Below are 23,015 nucleotides of genomic sequence, written 5' to 3' on the forward strand. Positions count from 1 at the left end.
AAAAGTAGGTCCTGGGGTATGAGACCTGAACTGAATCATCAGGATCCATGAGAAATAGCCCAGTGTAGTGCTGCATATAACTCAAGGGTGAAGATGAAAATAGGCAAATTCCTGGAGCTCATTAGTCAGCTTAAATAACCTAACCACTAAGTTCCAAGAATAATGTAGACACACTTGAGGAATGATGACACCCATGGTATCCTTTGTCTATACATACATACATACATACATACATACATACATACATACAACATGTATGTACCCACACAAATATATAGGCAGACAAGCACTTTTACTTATGGGAAAACAACATTATTCATTGTTAGGATGTTTGGGTTTTTTTTTTTTTGTTTGTTTTGGTTTTTTTTGAACATATGAAGCTGTTTAATTAGGTTAACAATTTAGAAGACCAGTTTGTGAGGATACATCCCATTTGTCAGGGAAAACTGAGATCGCAGTTAGCCCTGGAGCTGAGGAACAGCTTTAGTCTTTGGCAGAATCTGCGACTCCACAGCTTTCTGATCAGCCTCTCACTGCTCTGTAACCTCGTATTTCTCCTTCTCCGTGTTGAAGATGTCACCTTCCTGATGCCTGGGCTTACACAGCTGCTTCTTCTTGAAGTAAGCGTCAGTCAAGTGTTTGGGGATTTTAACATTGCTGATAACAACTTTTGTAGAGGTGGCAATGACAAACTTCTGGTGTGTTCTGCGCAGAGGAACTCTGTTGATGACAAGAGGTCCAGTCACAAGAAGCAAGCCACTGTCCAGCTGCTTCAGGAAAACCACCCTCTTGCCCCTGTGGCGCCCAGTGAGGATGATCAAGACAGTTCCGGGAGTGAGACTGGAGCATAGCCTTCTCATGTGCTGGCTGAAGGGCTTCTTGCCATGGCTCAGCAGCTTCCGAGGCACGTCTTCCGTGGGATAATACCTAGGCAGTTTTCGAAGCTTCACCAGACGGGTGCCACCGTTCTTGTCCCCACCAACTGTTTGGGTGACAGTAGCAAGGACCTTCTCCTTTTTCTTCTTCTTCTCAACCTTGGTCTTGGCAGCCGAGTATTTTCTTTTGTACCTGCCAATTCCTCTCACCAGGACAGGGTTTCGGCTGCAATGGGGCTTTGCCTTCTTGGGCTTTTTAACCTTAGGGCGAACCTTTTTGGTTGCTTTGGCGGCCGGGGGACTGGAGGCAACAGCATCACCGCCCACCTTCTTGGCCGCAGGTTTCTTCTCCTTTGTATCAGGCGCCTTTTCACCCACCATCTTGCAAGATGGGAAAGAGCAGGATGTTTTAATACAGTCATAACACCAGTAATCAATTTCAGTAGAACTATGACTTTTTTTCTCGAAAGAGACCATATAATACTGTGTCCTATTTTTTAAAATGAAAAAAAAATTACTGGGTTCAGAGCTTAGCAGAATTGTAATCAAACCAAACACAGAGACTTCATTCGCAACACATGGAGAGATGCAGATTCCCATAGTCAAACATTAGGAAGAGTTCAGAGAGTACTGCAGAGGAAAAGAAGGAAGGATCAGAGGAAACGGAGGGGTCAAGAACACACCAGGAGAATATGGCCCACAGAACCAACTAACAAGGACTCAAAAGGGTTCAGAGAGTGCAGGAAGCCTGCATGGATCTGACCTAAGTGTTCTACATATATTATTGCTGAGTAGCTTGGTGTTTTTATGGAAATCCTAACAGTGAGAGTGGAGGCTTTCTGTAATTCTTTTGCCTACTTGTGTGACACTTAACCTCCTACTGGGGTGCCTAGTCTAGACTTGATATGATGGTACAAGTCTGGTCATATTATAGCTTGTTACACTGTGTTTAGTTGATATCTCTAGGAAGCATGCTATTCTCTGATGGGAGGAGGAGCGAGCATGAATCTGAGGGAGAGGGAGAGGTAGGAGAGAGCCTGGGAGGAGGGAGTAAGGGGAAACGTTGGTTAGGATGTATTATATATGAGAAGAATTTTTGCTTTAAAAAATAGGTACGCCAAAAGAAAGAGAGAGAGAGAGAGAGAGAGAGAGAGAGAGAGAGAGAGAGAGAGAGAGAGAGAGAGAGAGAGAGAGAGAGAAAGAAAACTGTTGAATCCAACTACCTATCAGGAGAACTGGCGTAAAATATAGATAAGTATTTTAGAATCTGGAAGTAGTACTAATACATAAATAGGTAAATGAGCAGAGTGAGAAGTTTACACTTTGATTTGGTTCAGTCTAAGAAGATGATATGTTTAATTAATAGGAAGAAATGTACAAGATAGTAAAATATGTTGGGCTATACAGAGAAACCCTGTCTTGAAAAAACAAAAAACAAAAAAAGTAAAATATGTTGGGATATTTAGACAGCAATTTAAAAATGAGACAAAATTAAACTCATTCCTCAAGTTAGATTTCTACCTCCAGAAGAATGAAATTAGATTTATATCTTTCACTTTAATTATTCTGAAATGATTAAAGAATTCCATCTTGTCCTGACTCCATTTTTTGTGTGTTCTTAGACACTTCTCAGCCTTATATCTCAATCCACCAACAGTCATATCCACCTTTTTGAGTTTCCATCTCCTTGACCATGGTCCAGATATATTAACTAAAGTGACAAACATTTATATAATCTTAAACTTTAATAACTGAAGAAATTATACCTCTAAATTAGTAGCATGCTGTATCTGAAATAACTACTAGGTTTTGTCAAAACAAATGTTGGCAGGTTACTCAGACCCACATCTATTATTGGTATAATTTTTCATTTTGCCTTTTGAAATGTTGTGCCACTGAGTTTTGGCACCAAGACTCTTATAATCTTTGTATTTGTTTGTTTGTTTGTTTTTACTTATTCACTTTATATCCTGCTCACTGTTCGACTCCTGGTCACTTCCTCCCACAAACCTTCACCCCTTGCCCTTCTTCTCTGAGCGGGTCGGGGTTCTCTGGGTATTACCCAACTCAGGCCCATCAAGTGTCTGTGAGACTAGGTGTTTCTTCTCCCACTAAGACCAGACAAGGCAACCCAGCTAGAAGAAAATACCCCCTCTTACCTGCAACAGCTTTTTGGATAGCCCCTGCTCCAGTTATTTGGATCCCACATGAAGACCAAGCTGCATATTCTCGTGTGGGAGGCTTACATCTATTCCCTGTATGCTTTTTGGTTGGTGGTTCAATCTCTAAGCGCCCCAAGGGTCCAGGTTAGTTGACTCTGTTGGGATTTCTGTGGAGTTCCTATCCCCTTCGGGGCTGGAAACCCTTTCTCCTATTCTTCCATAAGTGTCCCCAAGCTCCATCCACTGTTTAGCTGTAGGTATCTGCATCGGTCTGAGCCAGCTGCTGGATGGAGCTTCTCAGAGGACAATATGCTCCTGTTTACAAATATAACAGAGTATCATTAGTAGTGTCAGGGACTGATGATTGTCCATGGGATGGGTCTCAAGTTGGGCTGGACATTGGTTAGCCATTCCCCCAGTCTCTGCTCCATCCCCCATCCCTGTATTACTTGCAGAGAGGATAATTTTTGGGTTGAACATTAGATTGATGTCTTCTATCTTTCCACTGGGTGCCTGCCTGGCTACAGGAACCTCTTAAGGTTCCATATCCCCAGTGCTGTAGACTCTTACAATCATAATTGACCTGATTAGAATCATGGTCTGTATCTTTTGTACCTGGATTTATTACATTTTTTTGAGGTCCCAGTGAAACAAACTTCTCTCACACAGGACTCGGCCTCACTTCTGACATACCCAGCCAGTGGGAAGGAATCAGGGTATGTGTCTACTGAAGAAATTCCATAACCCCACATCTCCCACTGAGTCTGGAGAGGTTTTAGAATGATCTTTGTGTTCCAACACACCAAAACGGAGTCATTATAATATTCTTAATGGACAAGTCTGTCTCCAGAATTCAGTTCTGATTGAGAAATGCATGCCTCTTAAGGCATACTCTTGGGATTGAGAAGGATGGGGATTTTGGAATCCCTTTTCTGGAGGAGAGGCCTCTTGAGGAGACTTCTTCTGGACAAAAGGGACAGGCTTCTTGGGAAGTCTCCTTATTTTTAAGGAGACTAGGCCCTTTGAAGACCCATTTTATACTTCTGAATGAGAAATAACAAATACATATGGATGACACAAGTGCAGTATAGAGATCCAGGAAAGTGCTGAATTATAGGCAAAATGCTGGTTCAAAAGTGAGGAGTTTGCATTTTTTGTATTTAACTCATTTTTTTGTAGTTTTAAAATTATTTGTGTGTATGAACATGCTTGATTCTGTTCAGGAACCCGAGGTCAGAATAAAACAAGAAACAAACAATCTGCTATGCTCTGGGACCAAATTCTGGTCCTCTGCAAGGGCAGCTCTGCTATAATATTTACAAAAAGAAAAGCAAGAGGCCTCAGAAGGCATCATCCTCAGGAAGAGGGCCAGGGACTGTCAGCCACAGCAGGGCCCACGTGCCACACCTTGGGCCCATGTGCCTCTTCTAGGGCCCACTTTCTGCCACCAGACCCTATGCACTTTCCCTAGGTCCCATGACTCCCTGGGCCCATCGCACCATCAAGTGCGCATGTGCATATCTTTCAGCCAATCAGCAAGGAGCCTAGATGATCCTGGCTTTTCTCTCGGTCGTCTGAGACGCCATTTTGCCTAAGAAGCTTTGAGGAGAAAGATGCCAGCTTCGTGAGAGTCTTCGCTTCTCTAGAGACTTGTAAGCCTGTTTCACCCAATGGTGGTCTCTGTCTGCGAGGGGAAAATGGAGGTGGTGTTGAACTTTGCTGAGCTTGCTGAGGGGAAATTAGAGCCAGTGGTGGACCTTTTTGAGCTTGCCGAGGGGGAAATGGAAGCGGTGGTCTCTGTCTGCGAGGGGAAAATGGAGGTGGTGGTGAGCTTTGCTGAGCTTGCTGAGGGGAAATTAGAGCCAGTGGTGGACCTTTTTGAGCTTGCCGAGGGGAAAATGGAGGCGGTGGTCTCTGCTAGGGGAAAATGGAGGTGGTGCTGAGCTTTGCTGAGCTTGCTGAGGGGTAATTAGAGCCAGTGGTGGACCTTTCTGAGCTTGCCGAGGGGGAAAATGGAGGCAGTGGTCTCTGTCTGCGAGGGGAAAATGGAGGTGGTGGTGAGCTTTGCTGAGCTTGCTGAGGGGAAATTAGAGCCAGTGGTGGACCTTTTTGAGCTTGCCGAGGGGAAAATGGAGGCGGTGGTCTCTGCTAGGGGAAAATGGAGGTGGTGCTGAGCTTTGCTGAGCTTGCTGAGGGGTAATTAGAGCCAGTGGTGGACCTTTCTGAGCTTGCCGAGGGGGAAAATGGAGGCAGTGGTCTCTGTCTGCGATGGGAAAATGGAGGTGGTGGTGAGCTTTGCTGAGCTTGCTGAGGGGAAATTAGAGCCAGTGGTGGACCTTTCTGAGCTTGCCTAGGGGAAAATGGAGGCGGTGGTGTATGGGGGGTGTGGTCTAGGTTGGCTAGGGGAAAATGGAGGTAGTGGTGAGCCTTGCTGAGCTTGCTGAGGGGAAAATACAGCCAGTGGTGGACCTTGCAGAACTTGCGGAGGGGAATATGTTGCTGGTGGTGGAGGTCGGTGAAGGGACAATGGAGGTGATTATGTTGTAGCTTGTCAAAATACTATTGCTTACAAAGCCCACAGAGACCATCATCTTTGCAAAACGCATGAGGATTTTACTTATCCAACATGTTGGGGAACCCCCTCTCAGCAAGCAGGCCAGAGGAGAGACCCAGAACAAAGAAAGAACACATTTTTTTATATACCTTTATAAAGGCTGGATATAGGCACCAGGGTAGTTTGGCTTTTTTTAATTGCTCTAGCCAATAACCTTTTTAGACATTGGTTGGTTTGTATAGGGTGACACTCGTTTTGTCTGTCCTTGTGATCTTTAGTGTGAGGTGTAGCAGAGGAATTGTTAATCTTGTTCTGGAAGCTTAGTAATTTTGACCATTGAAACTATGATTCTATATTTGTTTAGTCAGCCAGCTTTTTTTAATCTGGCTCTGTACTTGGCCGGCTATTACAGTTTCGAAAGTCCTTTTGAATGGGGAAGGTACTGGGTAGTCTTGAATTTGTTTTGGATATTACAATGGTAATCCTTGCTGAAGTCAGTGAGGGGAAAATGGAGGCAGTGGTAACCTTGCTGAGCTTGCTGAGAGGAAAATGGAGGGGGTGGTGTATCCTGCTGATGTTCCACCACCTTCCCCCCAGAAGAAATTGGAGGTGGTGGTGAATCTTGTTAAAACCTCTCACAAGAACATGGAGGTAGTGAACCTTGCTGAGTATTGTACCTTGAACAGGCTGAAGGAAGCCTGGAAGGAAGCAAAGTCCAGAGGAGTGGGGACCCTGGGAAGTCTCAGTTGTTATTATTACAGAGATGGTAATTGCGATCAAAGAGGGAGCCTATAGGAGAGGTGAGGAGATGAGGGTTAAGAGGAGCTAAAGAGGAAGGGAGGGATTGGAAAATGGGGATTTAGGGTGGATTGAGGGACTAGCACATGTTAGGTGTATTGAGGAACCACTGGTGGCCTCAGAGGTGTGGCAGGAGACATGTTGTCTGCAACTGGTATATTGAGGGACAGAACCATATTTATTTCTGTGCTGTCTTTAAATGGTGTTGCATGTTTGGTATAAATGGTGTAGACATCACTTTTCTAAAGAACCCAAACCAGATTTAAGAAAAAAAAAATATGTGTGTGTGCACTCGAGTGCTCCTGTGTGCACAGGCATTTTTTGTGGAGGCCAGAGAGGACATTATATCCACTGGATATAATGTTACAGGTATATTTGAGCTTGGTAGCACTAACTGCTGGTACTGGGAACTGAATATCTAACTTTGCGGGGAGGAGGGTAGGGGGAGGTGTGTGTGGCTTACAGTGCCACACACTTTTAACCCCAGCATGCTAGAGGCAGAGGATCTCTAAGTTCGAGGCCAGCCTGGTCTACAAACTGAGTTCCAGGATAGCCAGGGTTACACAGAGAGATCCTGTCTTGAACTCCCTCCCCCCAGTAGTTCAGTGAGCCTAACTACTGAGCCATTTTTAAGTACTAATTTTTGTTGTTATATTTGTTTTGTTTTTGTGAGAAATGATACTGCTTTGTATCTGGACGTGACTTTAATATTCCTGCTTCAGTCTTTTGAGTATTGGGATTATAACTATGGATAGGCACAACCATCTCTGTGTTTGATCAATTAGGGTTTTGTTTGTTTGATTCTTTTTGTGACAGACACCATAAGTGGCTCAGGATGGCCTTGAGCTAGCCATTTTCAGCCTCCAGAATGGAATGCTGTAATTAAAGAGTGACCAGAGTTACCATGTCTGTCGTATTTTTTTTTTCTGGTAGTTTTGACAGTTGAGCCATGTCTCATTGCATGGTAAACATGCCCTGTACCACCATACTAAATATTCAGCCCTGTCACGTTTTGGTTTATATTTATTTTGCTATCAGCAGACTTTAGGCATGTGTGTGATCTATAATGATAGCATCCACAGGTTTATTTGGGCCAGAAACTGCTTTAAATATTTGCTCTAAATTCCTAAGAATCTGACAACAATGGGACCAAAAATTAGGTGTCTCGGTGCTTAAGTACAAACATATTAGGAGTCAGGGTTAAAACTATCATTGCATTTTTTTCCTTAAGATTTTAATTTTCAAGTATATTTGGATGTAGGTAAGAATAGGCATGTGAGTTCAGTTTCTTGTGGAGGCCAGAGTTGCTAGACCTTCCTAGAGCTGGTGTTACAGGAAGTTCTGAGCCACCTGACATGATTGTTGGGAATTAAGTTTAAGTCCTCTACAAGAACAGTATGCATTCTTAATGACTGAGGCATTTCTCCAGCCCTCTTCTTTTTTAAATTCAGAAATTACATATTGCTGACTTCTGATTCAGTAATATATGGAAATTGGTAACCTTTTATTCAATGTAGGTCGTTCTTATTGGGTAGTTTACATTATATTGGTTTAAGTTCATTGCTCTGGATACAGATTAGAGATTTGTTCCCTATTTCACTTTTAAATGAGGAAACATATTTTTCCCTGAAAAAAAAAAAAGCAGCCTGCATTTGTGAAGCCAATAATGGACAATAGGAAGCACTTCTCAACCTCTAACTTTGATGATGGTGAAGAAGAGGAAGCACACTCTACTCTTACAGGTACAATTTATCTAGTTCTGAATATTGATGGTATCCTATAATTCAATTTATTTTTGTGTCTTGGGGAAGGGGGCTGGTGAGATGATAATTTATAGGATTTAGTTCTCTCCTCCCCCATGTGTGTGTCAGATATGAGTCATGTGGATTTTAGGCTTGGAAGTGAGCTGTGCTACCTTACCTTCCAAGTCATCTTACCTGCATGGTTCATTTGATTTTTTTTTTTTTACATAGTCACTTGAAATAGAATAAAAGGTACATATTTCCATGCACTTCGTTTATTCTTATTTGTTTTTCACAAGCCTGTATCAAAGTCTTAGGAATACATATGGTACTTCACCTCTACAGTTTTCACACATCAATAAATTGTAAATAACTTAAAGTGGTATTACCTCATTATTAAAAACTCTTCCTATAAAACAGAAATAATTTAAGATATTATTTCTTCTAACCTTCAGAATAATATTGCATTTATGCTTTTGCTTAAAATACAGTGTTGGAAAATGTCTGAAAGAACTACAAATAAAATGATATTTTATTTAAATGAACAAAAATAGCATATTTAATTTCATTTTTTAAATTTTTTCTTGTTCAATGCAGTAAGAAGCCTAGTATTTAGTAATACTGAGAAGGCATTGGTTCCTCCAAGAATGGGTTGTAGAGATACAAGGTAATATATTAATTTTTGCCTGCTTAAAAATTATTTTCATAACGTTAATCTCAGCATTGGGGAGGTGGAGGCAGGAAGGTAAGATGTTCAGTGACATTCTCACCTACATAGCTTTCTCATGATAATCTTTGCCTGAGTTCCCATTGAAAAGAAAAACAATTACAAATAAGAATAGGAACAGTTTATTCCGTTTTATCTAACAAGTATTGTATATGCTAGTTTACATGTGAAATTTCCTTGAAATCAAGCATTTTTTTTATTATAAACATTCAATTGAAAGGTTTAGCTTTGTTAGTGATAGGTATCAAATCTAGTGCTTTGAACATTGGAGTGATGCTTGACCCTTGAATTAAACACCCAGCTTTAACTTTTTAAATGTAATTTCTTTACAGAAATGAAGTAAAGAATAGGATGGAAAACATTGGAGGTACATTTTTTATGTATATGTATCTGGAGAAAGTTGTTTAAAGCTATAGATGGTTAATGTGCTAGAGGATTATTTATGCTTTATTCTCAGTGACAGAGTTTTACTCTTATATTTTTGACTTGCCATTGGAGATTTTCTTAGTTACCTTTTTCCTTGATAGGAAAAGTAAAGCTGGTATATTTGAGTGACTTAAAAGGAATTGTAGAAAGGGAAATGGATGCAAAGCTTTTATAAAAAGTAGTTCTTTGGATTAACAGATTTATACATACACATCTTTGTGTATATCAATTCTTCATTTAGCCTATTCTCTAGGAATCCTCCTGGGTTCCTTTCTCCCTCCCAACTTCTTTATCTTTTAACATGGTGTCTTTATTGTAACAGGCTCCCAGAACTTTATAGACTCCCAGAAATTTAATAGATCCTGAGATCTTAGCACAACTGATGCCATAATAGAAACATCATTCAGGCCTTGAATTCCAACAAGTGGGAAGAAAATCTTCCTGTCTTAGTCAGAGTTACTATTGCTGTGATGAAAAAAAAAAAATGACCAAAGCAACATGGGAAGTAATACATTTATTTGGCTTACATTTATTTGGCTTACTCTTCTAAACCAAACTTCATCATATAGACAGAGGAACATGTACCAAGGGATGACACATTGACATATATACAGACAGACAGACACACGCATGCACACACACACACACACACACACACACACACACAAAGACAGAAAGAGAGTGGGGTGACACAGAGAGACACTGAGAGAGATGAAGAGATCTGGACCTTCTCCCATCACTAATTAAGAAAATGCCGTATAGGCTTGCCCCATATTAGAGAGGTATTTCCTTATTTGGGGATATCTTCACTCAGATGAGTTTATGTCAAATTAATTAAAAAAAAAACAAACAAAAGCAAACCAAAACAAAAACAACTAAAACAGCAACAATGGCAAAGTCAATGATTCCAGGATGTGATTGGGAAAGTCTCTGAGTGAAACTTTTATATGGATACTATCCCTGCTTTTTTGCTCCTGTAGTCCCATTACTTCCTGAAATGCCAACCAGGATATGAATTTTTTTTTTTCGAACAAAAGGCTAAGAATTGTAAGGCTCAGGGCTGCATGATCTGGACAAATTCTCCATACATCCCCTAGCCTGAATCTATTCAGCTTTAAGTGTATCTATGTGATGGTCTCTGGTGGGATCACCTGGCTCAGGCTGGCCTCCAACTCAAAGGCATATACCTGCCTCTGCCTGTACCAGACTCTTTTATGATGTATATATTTAGCACACTGAGACCAATTAGTCTTGCCCATATCATTTTAACAATAAATTATGTATCAAAAATAAAAGACAGCTTTATAGGTCAGTGAGAGATCTTTAATCAGATGTAAAAAAATCACAATTATCCATTTTATGAACTTTGTAAGAGACAATACTCATATTTATTTGATTTCTTATGCAGTAACCTTTTTTTGCTGTTATAATATGCTGTTTTTTTCTTTTTTTAATATTTTTTCATTACGTATTTTCCTCAATTACCTTTCCATTGCTATCCCAAAAGTCCCTCATACCTTCCCCCCCACTCCCCTACCCACCCATTCCCAGAAAATCAAATAACCCCATTAAAAAATGGGGCTCAGAGCTAAGTAACCTTTTTTTTGAGATTATAATATGCCATTTCCCCTTCTCCCTTTAAAACCCTCCAATATATGCAACCCTTGTTTTATTTCAAAGCCATGGTCTCTTTTCTTTTTAAGTCTTGTATGTTTTTCATTAATTCTGACAATTAATGAAACACCTCATCCAGTTTAGGAGACAATATTCTTTTAAAAACAGCTAACATTTCTTCCTTTTCAGGGATAATAAGTATTTATATAATAGTTAAGTTTCATCATAGGTAGTGGCAGTTGATTATGGTAGAAATGTGTATCTTTGGCAAACATTATTTGAAGTCTTAAAATTTTTACAACTTGTAAATATGTCCTATAAAAACTTCACAAAATTATTTAAAATATTCTTAATAATTACTAAACTAAGATTTCTTCCATCTTTGGATTTGCATGCATTTGTAAAAAGTGCATTTCAAATTATCATTGCTGTATTATGGATAAATTTTATCACTTCATTGTTACCCCTTTTGAAAGCCTGCCTTCAATTTTTAAAAATATTTCAACTTAACTTAAAAATATTTTGAGAAAAGGTCTCACTATGGAACCTTAATTTGTCTGGAGTTCACTGTGTAGCTATCCATCAACTCAAAAAATCTGCCTGCATCTGCCTCCCAAGTTTGGGTATAAAAGGTGTGTGACAACCACATTCAGCCTTGATTCTGGCTGTTTGATAGAGTATTTTGTTGTTGTTGTTGTTGCTCATTTTTTCATATAATTAGTTACAGCAATGCAGTCAAGCATCCTTACAATTGGAGAGTGTTCTGTAAACTACAAAGTCCTTTCTTATGATTTTTTTCCTTGGGAAAAAATTTAAGTTTCTTTTTGTGACAGAGTTTTTCCTGTACAATCACCCTAAAATATTAGGGAGCAGAAGGCCTGAGATGAGACAGGGAAAAGGGAGGCAGCAGTAAGAGTTTCAGTGGAGAGAGAGCATCTGGGGAGATAGGAGAAGGCCAAGATGGAGGCAGACATGAACCAGCATGCCTTTAATCAGCCACAGGTAGTTATGATATCATGAGGTTAGAATAATTGCGATAAAGCTTTTATCATTATTCCGAAATTATTGTATTGGCATCTTGTAAATTGAGAACTTATTGATAGATAAATCTGGTTAATTATAAGCTTCAAGAGTTTTGATTTACTTGGTTGATGTGTGGTATGGCAGCTAACCATGGGGTGGATGGTCATTGCATGGTGCTTCTGTGGTACAGAAGGGAACTCAGTAGCTCCAGCCATGCAGGAGAATTGGCCAGCTGAAAGAATAGCCCAGCCCTGCCAGAGGCAGCCGAATTGAGATCACCTGGCTGGAACCATGTGGACTACCAGTTGCTAGCATTAGCTAAGGAAGCTTGCTGGGCCATTTGTTAGTATTTCCCGTTACACTGTTTTGTTCTGGCATTTTGTTTATTAGATTTTTTATGATCTCCGAATTTAAAAGATTATCTTCAGTAGGAACATCAGAATTATAGTAATGTTAGGTAGCTCTCATTCACAATGCTTAGGAACAGAGATGTTTCATATATTTAGAATTTTATTTGACTTTGGAATATTCCTATAAACATTACTACTTGAATATATCTAGTCTAAAAATTAAAAGTATTATAAAATATAATATGATATAAGCATTTTCTTGATGTTATTTTTAATTGAAAATTTTAATGTTTAATTGTTTTTATTATTGCTTTTACTTTTTTACTGTCCAGTTGCCTTCTGCCCCTGTCAGCCGTCCCACAGTTCCTCATCCCATTCCCACTCCTTGGGACCTCTAGTCTCTTGAGGGTTAGGTGCTTTGTCTCCCACTGAGGCCAGACCAGGCAGTCCCCTGCTGTATGTATGTCAGGAGCCTAGAACCAGCTCGTGTATGCTGCCTGGTGGCGGCTCAGTGTTGGAGATATCTCAGGGGTCAGGGTTAGTTGAGACTGCTGGTATATCTTTGGTATTATTCAATGAGTTTTACCTTTATCTGTGTTTATTTGCATATGTGGGAGCAATATTGTTTTCTACAACATTAATTTTTTGTTTTGTTTTGTTTTTCGAGACAGGGTTTCTCTGTATAACCCTGGCTGCTCCTGGAACTCACTTTGTAGACCATGCTGGCCTCGAACTCAGAAATCCACCTGCCTCTGCCTCCGGAGTTCTGGGGTTAAAGGCGTGCACCACCACACCCAGCTAACATTAAATTTTAATGATTTTTTTTTCTATGTAGCTCACCTTAGCAGTGCTGTTATTGAAAAGAAAAAGAGGATGAAGTCATATATTAAAGATGTTGTCAAAGACTGTGACAGGCATATCAAACAACATTGGAAAGTTCATCAAGATGAAGTGTAAGACTTCATTACTCTGTAGTCATATTTCGATGGTTTCATAGTATCAGTTGGTGCTAATTACTCCACTAAATGGAGTCTACTGCAAAATTTTGGCTCTGTTTTTCTCCATGTTAATAATAGTTGTAATAGCTTCCTGGACTGAAGTACGTTTCTGGGAAGCCTGTGAATATCACTGTTTTCTCCTTTTAAATAATAATTGAAGAGAATTGACATTCTAAAAAAGACATTTCTGTTCATTCTGAAAGTACAGTAAAAGGCAGATGTCATAGAAGCTATTCAGTTTTATAGCTATGTTTGACAAGGTAGAAAAATGTTAATTTCAAATTGTAAGCAATTTATGTATTTTATGAGATTTAATCATTCCCTTGTGATCTTGGCTGTGTCAAATAGATAAAGAAAACTTAAGTGAAATATGTCTATTTGGAACTTATGTAGTGTTGATATTAGAACATGTTTTCAGTAGAAAAAAATGAAACAAAACTGAAGATGAAATGATTTTTCTAAAATTCAAACATCCTTATGTATATGATGTTGCATATATATATATATATATATATATATATATATATATATACACACATGTATTAACATGTACAGGTAGATGGATGATCAAATACTATTATTATTTAATAAGACAGTCATGGGAGGGCAGATTTTTAGTTAGGAACAATACTTGTGGAATCGATATAAATTTAATTTTATTTTTTACTTTCCCACAAGAATATTTACATTGCTACTATGTCCTTTTATAGTACATAATATGGGAAATAAATTTTTCTTTGTACATTCCCTTCATTTTGATATGTAATACAATATTCATCATTATGTTTTACAGACGGGAGTTTAAAATTGAATATACTGAGCAGATTATAACTCTGTTTCAGCAGTGGGATTTTGATATGAAGAATGTTGACGACCTTGAAGATAACCTAACTGTTGGTATCACAAATGGCGTTATACTTAATCTATTATAACTAAGTCTCAAATAAAAATAGAAACTAAGCTTGCATAAGGCAAAGGGAAATGAGTCAGGTTTTGTTATCTGTTATTAGTTTTGTGTTCTGTTCCTGCTGAACCATAAAGCACAGTAACATAGACACTTTCCCTGCTCATAAAAGCCATTTGACTTTTGATATCAGTTAGGATTCTTGCAATTTCAAGCAACAAAAACTTGTGGAGGAATAAATTAAAGATTCCAAGTTTCTATAAAAGAAATTGTAGTTAGGTTTGTTTCATACATAGTTGAATGGTGTGAAGGTTGTATTATGTAGTATTATCTGAGCTGTTTCTAGGTCTTACTTAACTTACAAAATGCCATATGATTAATCTTCCACTTTTAGATGTAATAACAAATTTATTAGCTGTAGTGAACTGAGAAAGTCTTTTTGATAGCCCTGGCATAATATTCCTGTGAGGAAATATCACTGAATTAGGTTTGATCATCTTCCCATTCCTGAACCCATCACTGTTGTCACAATATGTTTTACAATGGTTTCTTCCTCTTGTCTTCATGCTCCTCTCCTTCTTTCCCTCTCTCTTGCCTCACACCCCCTTTCCTTCCCTTTTTCTCATCCTCTTTCTCCTTCTGACTTCTTGACTTAACCCAGGGCAGGTTTGCAAGTCAGGCAAGCACACTCTTGTAAAGCTACCGTACCAGTTCACAACATTATTTACCCTCAGCAGTCAAAACCGTGTTACTTATCTATTCCTATGAAAGTAATCCCATGCATATATTTTATGGCATTAAATGCACTTTCCATTCATTTTTTCACCTTCTTGTATTTAGGAAACCATTTTGATATTACATTTGGGGTCTTGATAATATCTAAACAGTTCTGGGGTTGGATGGTCAATCCAGTTGCAGAATGTTCCATTTGAAACAGTTGTAACATTCAGTGGAGCAGTTGAGTAAGCCACTAGTATGTGAGAATGGAGTTGAGGAGAAAGCAATTTGTCAAGGATACAGAGATGAGAATTGTTAATTTTAGGTAACTTTTAAACCATGAAGATCAGATGAAACCATCAAGAGCTGACTGAAGCTGTAAATGAGAAGTGTAAGGGCAGATGGATCCTTGGAGTCTTTCAGTGTATTGATTCTTGAGGGTGAGAGTGAGCCAGTAAAACAGATTGAGAACAAAGGTAGAAATTAAATTCCTCAAAGTAAAGGAAGTCTTCTGAAAGAATAAAAGACTGTTACTTTTGCAGTATGCTATTTACAGGTGAATTAAGGTAGATTTGACAATATAGAGTTCATCTTTGGTATCCTGAATCCTCATGATTAGATTGTAAAAGTGAGCAGAAATTTCATAGAAATAAATATAAGACATGATAGGAAAACCTACCATAGGCTAAGGAGTAATATAATAGTTTCTATGGTTTGTTTTAAGAAAAAAGGCATATATTTAAAAAGAGGAAAACAAAGACAGCTGCTGAGTTTGCAATAATGTGGTATGTGAAGAGACTGAAAATTAGTCAAAGGGAAGCTTAGACAGCTTTAAAACTGGAAAGGAAAGCACATGGCATATAGCCATATGTAGGTGGGAGATGAGATGATGAGAGACTGAACCATCACTTGGGTACCTGTGTACATGTGTACACTCTGTGTACTCCATGAAATAAGGTCATCAGATTCTAAAAGTGCTGCTATCAGACAGATTAGCTAGAGCTGAGGTTTCCAAATTTAGGATTTAACCAAGTAAGTGTGAAAGAGTAAGTACTGGGGAAGGTTTGTATACAAAGAGTAGTTTTAATAACCGATTATGGAATTTAAGGCTAGAGCGAGAAAACTGAAGATACCAGGAATAGGGACAACAATGACAAGAAGATGAGTTAATGGATTTTTGGGCGTGAATGATGGATCAGCTAAAATACTAAGAAGAGTAAGCTACAGTGGAAAGTGTATATAAGCCCATAATATGTGGAGAGAGATTTTCTATAATGAGTATAGTGTAGATTCTGGAGCATAATGATTTAGAACTAATTGTAGTAATAGGTAGTTCTGAACAGCAGACAGTGTACCACTGCAGCTCACTTTCCTCATCTTTGAGATTGAATGGTGAGAATCTATTTCCTGTAGTTGTTCAAAGTATTAAATGAGTTTGTACAGAATTAATCTACACAATAAGGTTCAAAACAACATCTGCCATGGAACTAATAATACATATTGGCAATTACCAGTACTATAGAGAGGTGTGTTATCACCAGTGGCAAAATCTAGTGGACAAGGATTTGAATAATTAGATAAAGTAGGTTAGAGGGCAAAGACCTTGGTGGAGGATAGGTTAAGAAGATGAAAGGGCGTTGTTACTGAAAAATCATCTATGTAGGGGTTGCAAGAATAAGTTATGTCTTGAATATGAAGAAATCCTGCTCATTGGCACAAGCTGCATGCATGTAATACCACCTACTGGAAATATTGAGGCAGGAAGATGATGAATTCTATATAGTGCAGAATATGTCTTTAAAAATTCCTGTGCCAGGACTGTGAGGCTGCTTTTTCCTGTTTAGTGGCAAAAACAAAAATTGCCTAAATTAAGTGATAAAAATGTATAAAAATATTGATGACACATTATGAAAGCAAATCATTTTAAGGAATTCTTTAAGATTAATTTATAATTGTTTTTTTTCTGAACTGTGTATTTCAGTCCATCTTATCAGCAGAGTTGTACACTTTACCCAGCATGAGTGAGGCCCAGAACAGCATCAAGAGCAACAAACTTCATACTTACTTGCTATTACAGAGCTATCCGTTTATATTTCCAGAGTGCCTTTTGTCAGCTACAGAAGACTTTTCAACAAACCACATCACGGCAGGTCCACAGCCTGAAAGCACTTAAGCAGGCAAATGACACGTTATTAAAGGTATGTAGTATATTGTAATGCAATGCATTCTCTTCATACATTGCAACATTTTAACTACTTTCTATTCTGCATTAATTGATTGTGACTGAAGTAATAAGCAAATAGGCAGATCTCTTAGCAATTTTGGTGAGGAATTATTCAAAATGGGAAAAGAGACTTTCTGTCAGAAACGTGCATATGCATCAAATGTATAGTATATTAACATTTTAGCATACTTACTTGAACTTGTATGCCTAGAATTTATTAAATAAAGCAGTGCTTTGTTGAGATTCTCCAATACTTTGGTTTCCAAACGTATTATAGAAATGTTTTCTGACATGATAGATTTTAGAATAACTACCACAGCCAAAATGATTTTATCATTTTAAAAGTGAGTCCAGAACACAAAAGGTGAGGGTTAAAATGTGTAGATTCACGCAGGGGCTGCAGAGGTGGCTCAGCAGTTAAGATTGCTTGCTGCCCTTTCAGAGAACTGGAACTTGCTTCCTAGCACACATTTCAATTGGCTCATGACTCCAGCTTCAGGAGATAGGACACCTGCTGGCCTTCATGAACACCCATATGCATGTGTGAGCACATATACATGCCCATATAAATAAATGATAAAAACGTTCTTAACTGTTACACATTTATAGGACTACCTATAAGACACTTTCAAAAACTATTTCCAAAAACATCAAAGAGCAGGTCTGAAGTCCAATTAGAGAAGTTTTGGTTTACTGCCAAGGTGTTCATGCCACTGCTGCAGCTTTAGGGTTATTTGCCGTGCTAGCAGTTGTTGTGGTTCATATTCACAGTAGTTGAATAAGACTATTGTTTGCCTCCCTCTTTTGGCAACATCCCTGCCACCATGAAAGCTAGTTCCTAGGGAGGAGCCTTTCGGTCAGATCCAACTTGGGTCCTATCAGTCCTATATCTAAAGTGAACAAAAGAGTAACTTGTTAAAAAAAAATAATGTATAACTCCCTATTCTACAAGATCCCTTCCACTTACTGTAGCTGCTCACTAACATCCTCTCTGTATATAGTTGCTTTATACCACAGGCTATGTACTTCCTTCCATCCATTCTTTGGTTATATTTGTTCCCTAGAAGATTTTTAATTCCTCCATTTTTTAAACATTATTATTTTGCCAACCTAGTTGGAATTACTCCATTTTCTACTCTATAACTAAAACTAGATTTATTTCCATTCCAGTTATGGAGTGTTTGAACTATTTTGTTTACATTTTTTCCTTTGAAATGGGTGAGCTCTCCTGTGCTATTTTTTAAAAGTCTCTCCACACATAAGAGCACACCTTGAATACTAGACAAAAAATGACGTGTTAGTTAAATTTACTTAATTTTTCAATGGATACAGTAGCATAGGCAAATACTATCAGTTCTGGGGAGCCTTGAGAGTAAAAGATGGGAAGTTGCAGACTTGATGGGCTACACAGCATGATCCTGTAATAAAAAAGGAATGAAATGTGGGTTTTGTCTTATATAAATTGAAAACAATCTCATAATACAGAGAATTTGATTATTTTTATTCACACTGTTAGTCATAATAAATAAACTATCACCTGATATTTGAGAACCTTATTAGAAATTTTCAAAATGATCAAATTTACTGGTTGGACTTTTGAATTGTCTAGTTTTTTTTTTTTAATAAAAATATCTATTTACTTAGAAGCATTCAGAGTGTCTACAAAACAGCTGCAACTTTTTATTGCAATTACAGAGTGGCATTCAGTTAACAGAACAACAATTATCTTCATATAAGCTGCATCAGAGACAACTGAAGATGAAAAAAACAAATAAACAAACAAAAAAACAAAACAAAAATAAAACCAAAGGAAAAAGACAAAAACAAAAACCAAACTACTGTCCCCATATAAAACTAAATTAAGCTGTGCACCAATTAGAACCTGCTTTAAATTTCCATGCCAATTTACAACCCCCAGACTGTACCAGGCAAGGTTACTGGTCATTGAAAATACCACCAGGACAGGGCTATCTAAAGACACATTCAGTACTGTGTTAACTATACAAAAAAAGACACTGTACAGTTTAAAATCAAATCTTATACAGCCTTACATTTCTTTTTTTTTTTCTTTAAAAGGAGTGAGTTCTGTACTGGGGGCTTAAATGCTTTATACACAAGAAAAAAATGCGCTAGAATCAACTTATTCATCTTCTTCTTCTTCATCTTCCTTATCTTCTTCATCTTCCTCATCATCTTCCTCTTCCTTTTCTTGCTTTTTTCAGCCTTGACCACCCCCTTTTTTTGCTGCATCAGGATTCCCTTTATCTGTGTAGGCAGCAATATCCTTCTCGTACTTCTCCTTCAGCTTGGCGGCCTTCTCATAGGGCTGCTTGTCGTCTGTTGCAGTGTTCCACATCTCTCCTAGTTTCTTTGCAACATCACCAATGGATAAGCCAGGATGCTTGCCTTTGATTTTGGGGAAGTACTCAGAAGAAGAAGGCCGAAGGAGGCCTCTTGGGTGCATTGGGGCCCTTGAACTTCTTTTTGTTCTCCCCTTTGGGGGTTGTAGGTTTTCATTTCTCTTTCATAACGAGCCTTGACAGCCTTTGCCATATCTTCAAATTTCCTCTTTTCTTTAGCAGACATGGTCTAGCATCTCTCTGAGCACTTCTTGGAGAACTCTGAGAAGTTGACAGAAGCATCCGGGTTCTTGTGCTCCTCCCAGCAGGTTTGCACAAAGAATGCCTATGAGGACATTTTGCCTCTTGGCTTCTTAAGATCTCTTTTGCCCATGTTTAGTTGATTTTCCTCCGTGAGGCACAGAGTTGCCCAGTGCCCATCTGGCTCTTGCTTGCCCCAGCCCTGTCTCTATGGAGCACAATGTACTGCAATGGCTGTGAGAGCAGGAGCCAGCTTTTCTGGAATTTCTAATTCTACACATTTTGTCCTTCCTTTCTGTTTAAAGGTATGGTCTTAATGTGGCTCAGACTGGCCTCTGTCTTCCTATATACCTGAGATTAGCCATGAAGCCCTAATCCTACTGCCTTCACCTCTTGAGTGCTAAGAATACTAGCATGTCCCACTACTTGGTTTATGCTACCCTAAGGATCAAATCTAGGATTCATTCATGCTAGGCAGGCATGGTACCAACTAATGTAAATCCCTGACCCCACCCTGATTTTCAGACTGAGTCTTAGTATATTGTCTAAGTTAGTGTCCAGTTCTTTATCCCCAACTGAGCTTCGAGATGACTGGGAGCTGCACGTTTTCTGCTCTGTCTAACCTTAACCTCTCATTAAACTATTAATTCACACCAAGTATACTATTTTAGCAATACTGTAATTACCTTTCATTCACTTGTTGATATATATAATACATATACATTCTTTATGGTATGACTTTGGGTGTTTATATATTACAATGATTTTATGAAGATGGAATAGATAAAATATATTATTTGAATAAGAAAAGATTCTTAATTGTGAAAATTGATTTTAAACTTTACAACCTGTGGTAAAAATGTTTTGTAATTAAACCATTCTTTTGTGATTTAGGGTATGGAGAACTTGGACAAAGACAATAGCAGTGTACTTTCTAGTATTCACAGTGAGTTTAAAAAGCAAATGGCTTTCCTGGAAGGAAACTTTACAGATGGTTAAATACTGATTTCTAACAACATGGAAGAGAAGAGGCACCAAAATGCTCTGTTTTCTTTAACTATAAAAATTATTCTGATGAGTCTTGAGGAAATCGTGAAGCCGAGCTGATGTAATTCATGTTACCTCAGACACACGTCTTTCCAGTTTCACTGTAGTTTATTATCAGTAATAAGTAACATTTAAACTGTGGCACCTCTATTCCTGTTGAGTTCTAAATAAACAGCTGTTAATCTGTGGTAGTGAATTTTTTATAATGTTAATTAACTTTTATGAGAAAATATATAGGTTTAGAAGCACGATATGGTAGCAGGTGCCTTTAATCCCAGCACTTGGGAGGCAGAGGCCAGTGGATCTCTGAGTTCATGGCCAGCCTAGTCTATGGAGCTGCAGTCGTCTGAGACCATTGGGAAACACAGATGTTTACATCATAATTCATATTAGTATGTTCCAGGACATCATAATTCATATTAGTATGTTCCAGGACATATAAAGCTATACAGTGAAACCTTGTCTCAAAAAAAATGTAGGTTTTGGCTTTAGAATAAATACATTTATCAATCACACGTCACAAAAGATAAGGCAGTGGTGGACTAGGCAGTGTCTAACCCCAGTTCAAAAGTCCAATTCCCCCTGGGGGAAACTGAGCTCATTTAGACTTATGGAACATGAATGAGGCATTACTGAGAGAAATGTTGGTGACCCCAAAGAAGTCGCACTAGAAAGTCTTCACCCAGTAAAGATAATGGCTTCCCTATAAATTCATAGATGGAGTCCCTTTTACATAGTATACCCCAACCTATATACTCAGACCACTCTGTAGCTAAGAGGAGTGGTGAAGGCCCAAGAAATCTCCCTGTCCTCTCCTATGAAGGAGTGAATGTACAGTCAACAAACCCAGCATCAATATTTTGTTCTTAAGTTGGTACAACTGGCCTTAATAAAATGGCAATTGTTCTGTTTGTAGGATAGTGACATACAACATTCTACTTTCTCTAGAATTTTCTGGAATGTTGTTCTGGGAGTAAAATTCTGTGGGCACACAGCAGAAATAATGTGTAGACTGTAATCAAACATATGCAATGGTTTATTCCACGTGATGAAGCCCAAAGCTCACAAGTCCAGGCTCCAAGCATATGGCTTTGGGTGTTGGCACAGTCCCTGCTCTTGTTGTGTATAGGATTAGGGAAACGGGTACATGTAGAGTGTTGATAACTCAACCTGACCCCACCCCTGACAACTACATCTGGCTGACAGGGTTGAAGTCTAATAAGACTAGCCTCAGTCCTAGCTTCCATCTAGAAACTCAGAGACAATCCATGTCAAAAATGGATTTCAGTTGACTTAATGCAAGCACCACTCCTGTTCTGTCCCTGAGCAGAAAGTAAGATGGACAGTGGAAGTTTAGATGCTTTAGATGTGTGAGTGACAGGCCCAGGCCTCCATGATTGGACACAAAATATCAAAAGATGGTCAGGAGACAACACTAGGAATGCAGGCAATGAAGTAAGGCAGACCTTGCTGGGAGGCAGTTTGTTTTTGTTTTTAGTGACTTCATTACTGGGGAAAAAAAAAAAACAGACACAAACTTCTGGGACATTTGATGAGCTGGGAGCTATTCATCCCTGCAAAATCTTCAAGCTTTTGGAGCTTTTCCACATATATCCAGGAAAGACTGTGGATAAAAGCCAAAGTGAATGTCCTGCATTTTCTGGGTTCAGTGGGTCGAAAGTGTGTAAATTTGGAAAGCTTCCTGTAACTCCTTGAGATGTGCTCCTGGAAACTCTTATGGGCCCTGAAGAACCATAGTAGTCTTAGGAAAAATTGTGAGTTTTTAAGCTGCACCATGAATTCCACTCATAATGTACCAGTAGAAAATGTCCAGGGCCTGGGAACCAGCATACATATTGGGGTCACAATCAGGGTGTTTAGATGGGAAATTTGCCTTAAAAGCAAGTAGATTTTCAGCATCCATACCAATTGATGAGGCTAGAAAAAGCCTTCCTTGCCTCTGCTTCAATGTGGGCCCTTTCCTCTGAAGTAAATTAATCAAAAGTAGATTCTGGGAACCACCCCAGGTGGAAGAGTGAGGACGGAGGGCAGATGACAGGAGCAGGCTCGGGGTTCAGGGCTTATCAGAAAAAGGGGTATAACAGTTAGACAGATCACAAGTAGAAAAAGGACCATAGATCAGGAAAGGGCAACACCATAGTCTAAGTCACTGCCCTTCCAAGGAAGTAGTGGGTAGTGCCAATGTGGAAAAACACAGGCTTGAACCTGAGTCAGGTCCAGCGAATGGGCTCTT

General features: G+C 38.8%; 1 protein-coding gene and 1 pseudogene across 1 annotated transcript; one reads left to right on the top strand and one right to left on the bottom strand.

Moving 5' to 3' along the window:
- Positions 1–401: 401 nt before the first annotated feature.
- On the bottom strand, positions 402–1,257 carry LOC110287438 (large ribosomal subunit protein eL6 pseudogene; annotated as a pseudogene).
- A 6,798-nt stretch (positions 1,258–8,055) lies between these two features.
- On the top strand, positions 8,056–20,888 carry LOC147004744 (synaptonemal complex protein 3-like). Its single transcript, XM_085837736.1, has 7 exons — positions 8,056–8,131; positions 8,729–8,798; positions 9,191–9,225; positions 13,107–13,224; positions 14,063–14,162; positions 16,990–17,088; positions 20,609–20,888. Exons 1-7 carry the CDS (start codon positions 8,056–8,058, stop codon positions 20,711–20,713), a joined length of 603 nt encoding a protein of 200 aa, XP_085693862.1. The 3' UTR covers positions 20,714–20,888.
- The last annotated feature ends 2,127 nt before the right edge of the window (positions 20,889–23,015 follow it).

The sequence above is a fragment of the Mus caroli genome, unplaced genomic scaffold, assembly GCF_978045245.1.
Source record: "Mus caroli unplaced genomic scaffold, Mus_caroli_1 scaffold_5, whole genome shotgun sequence".
Taxonomy (NCBI): Eukaryota; Metazoa; Chordata; class Mammalia; order Rodentia; family Muridae; genus Mus; species Mus caroli.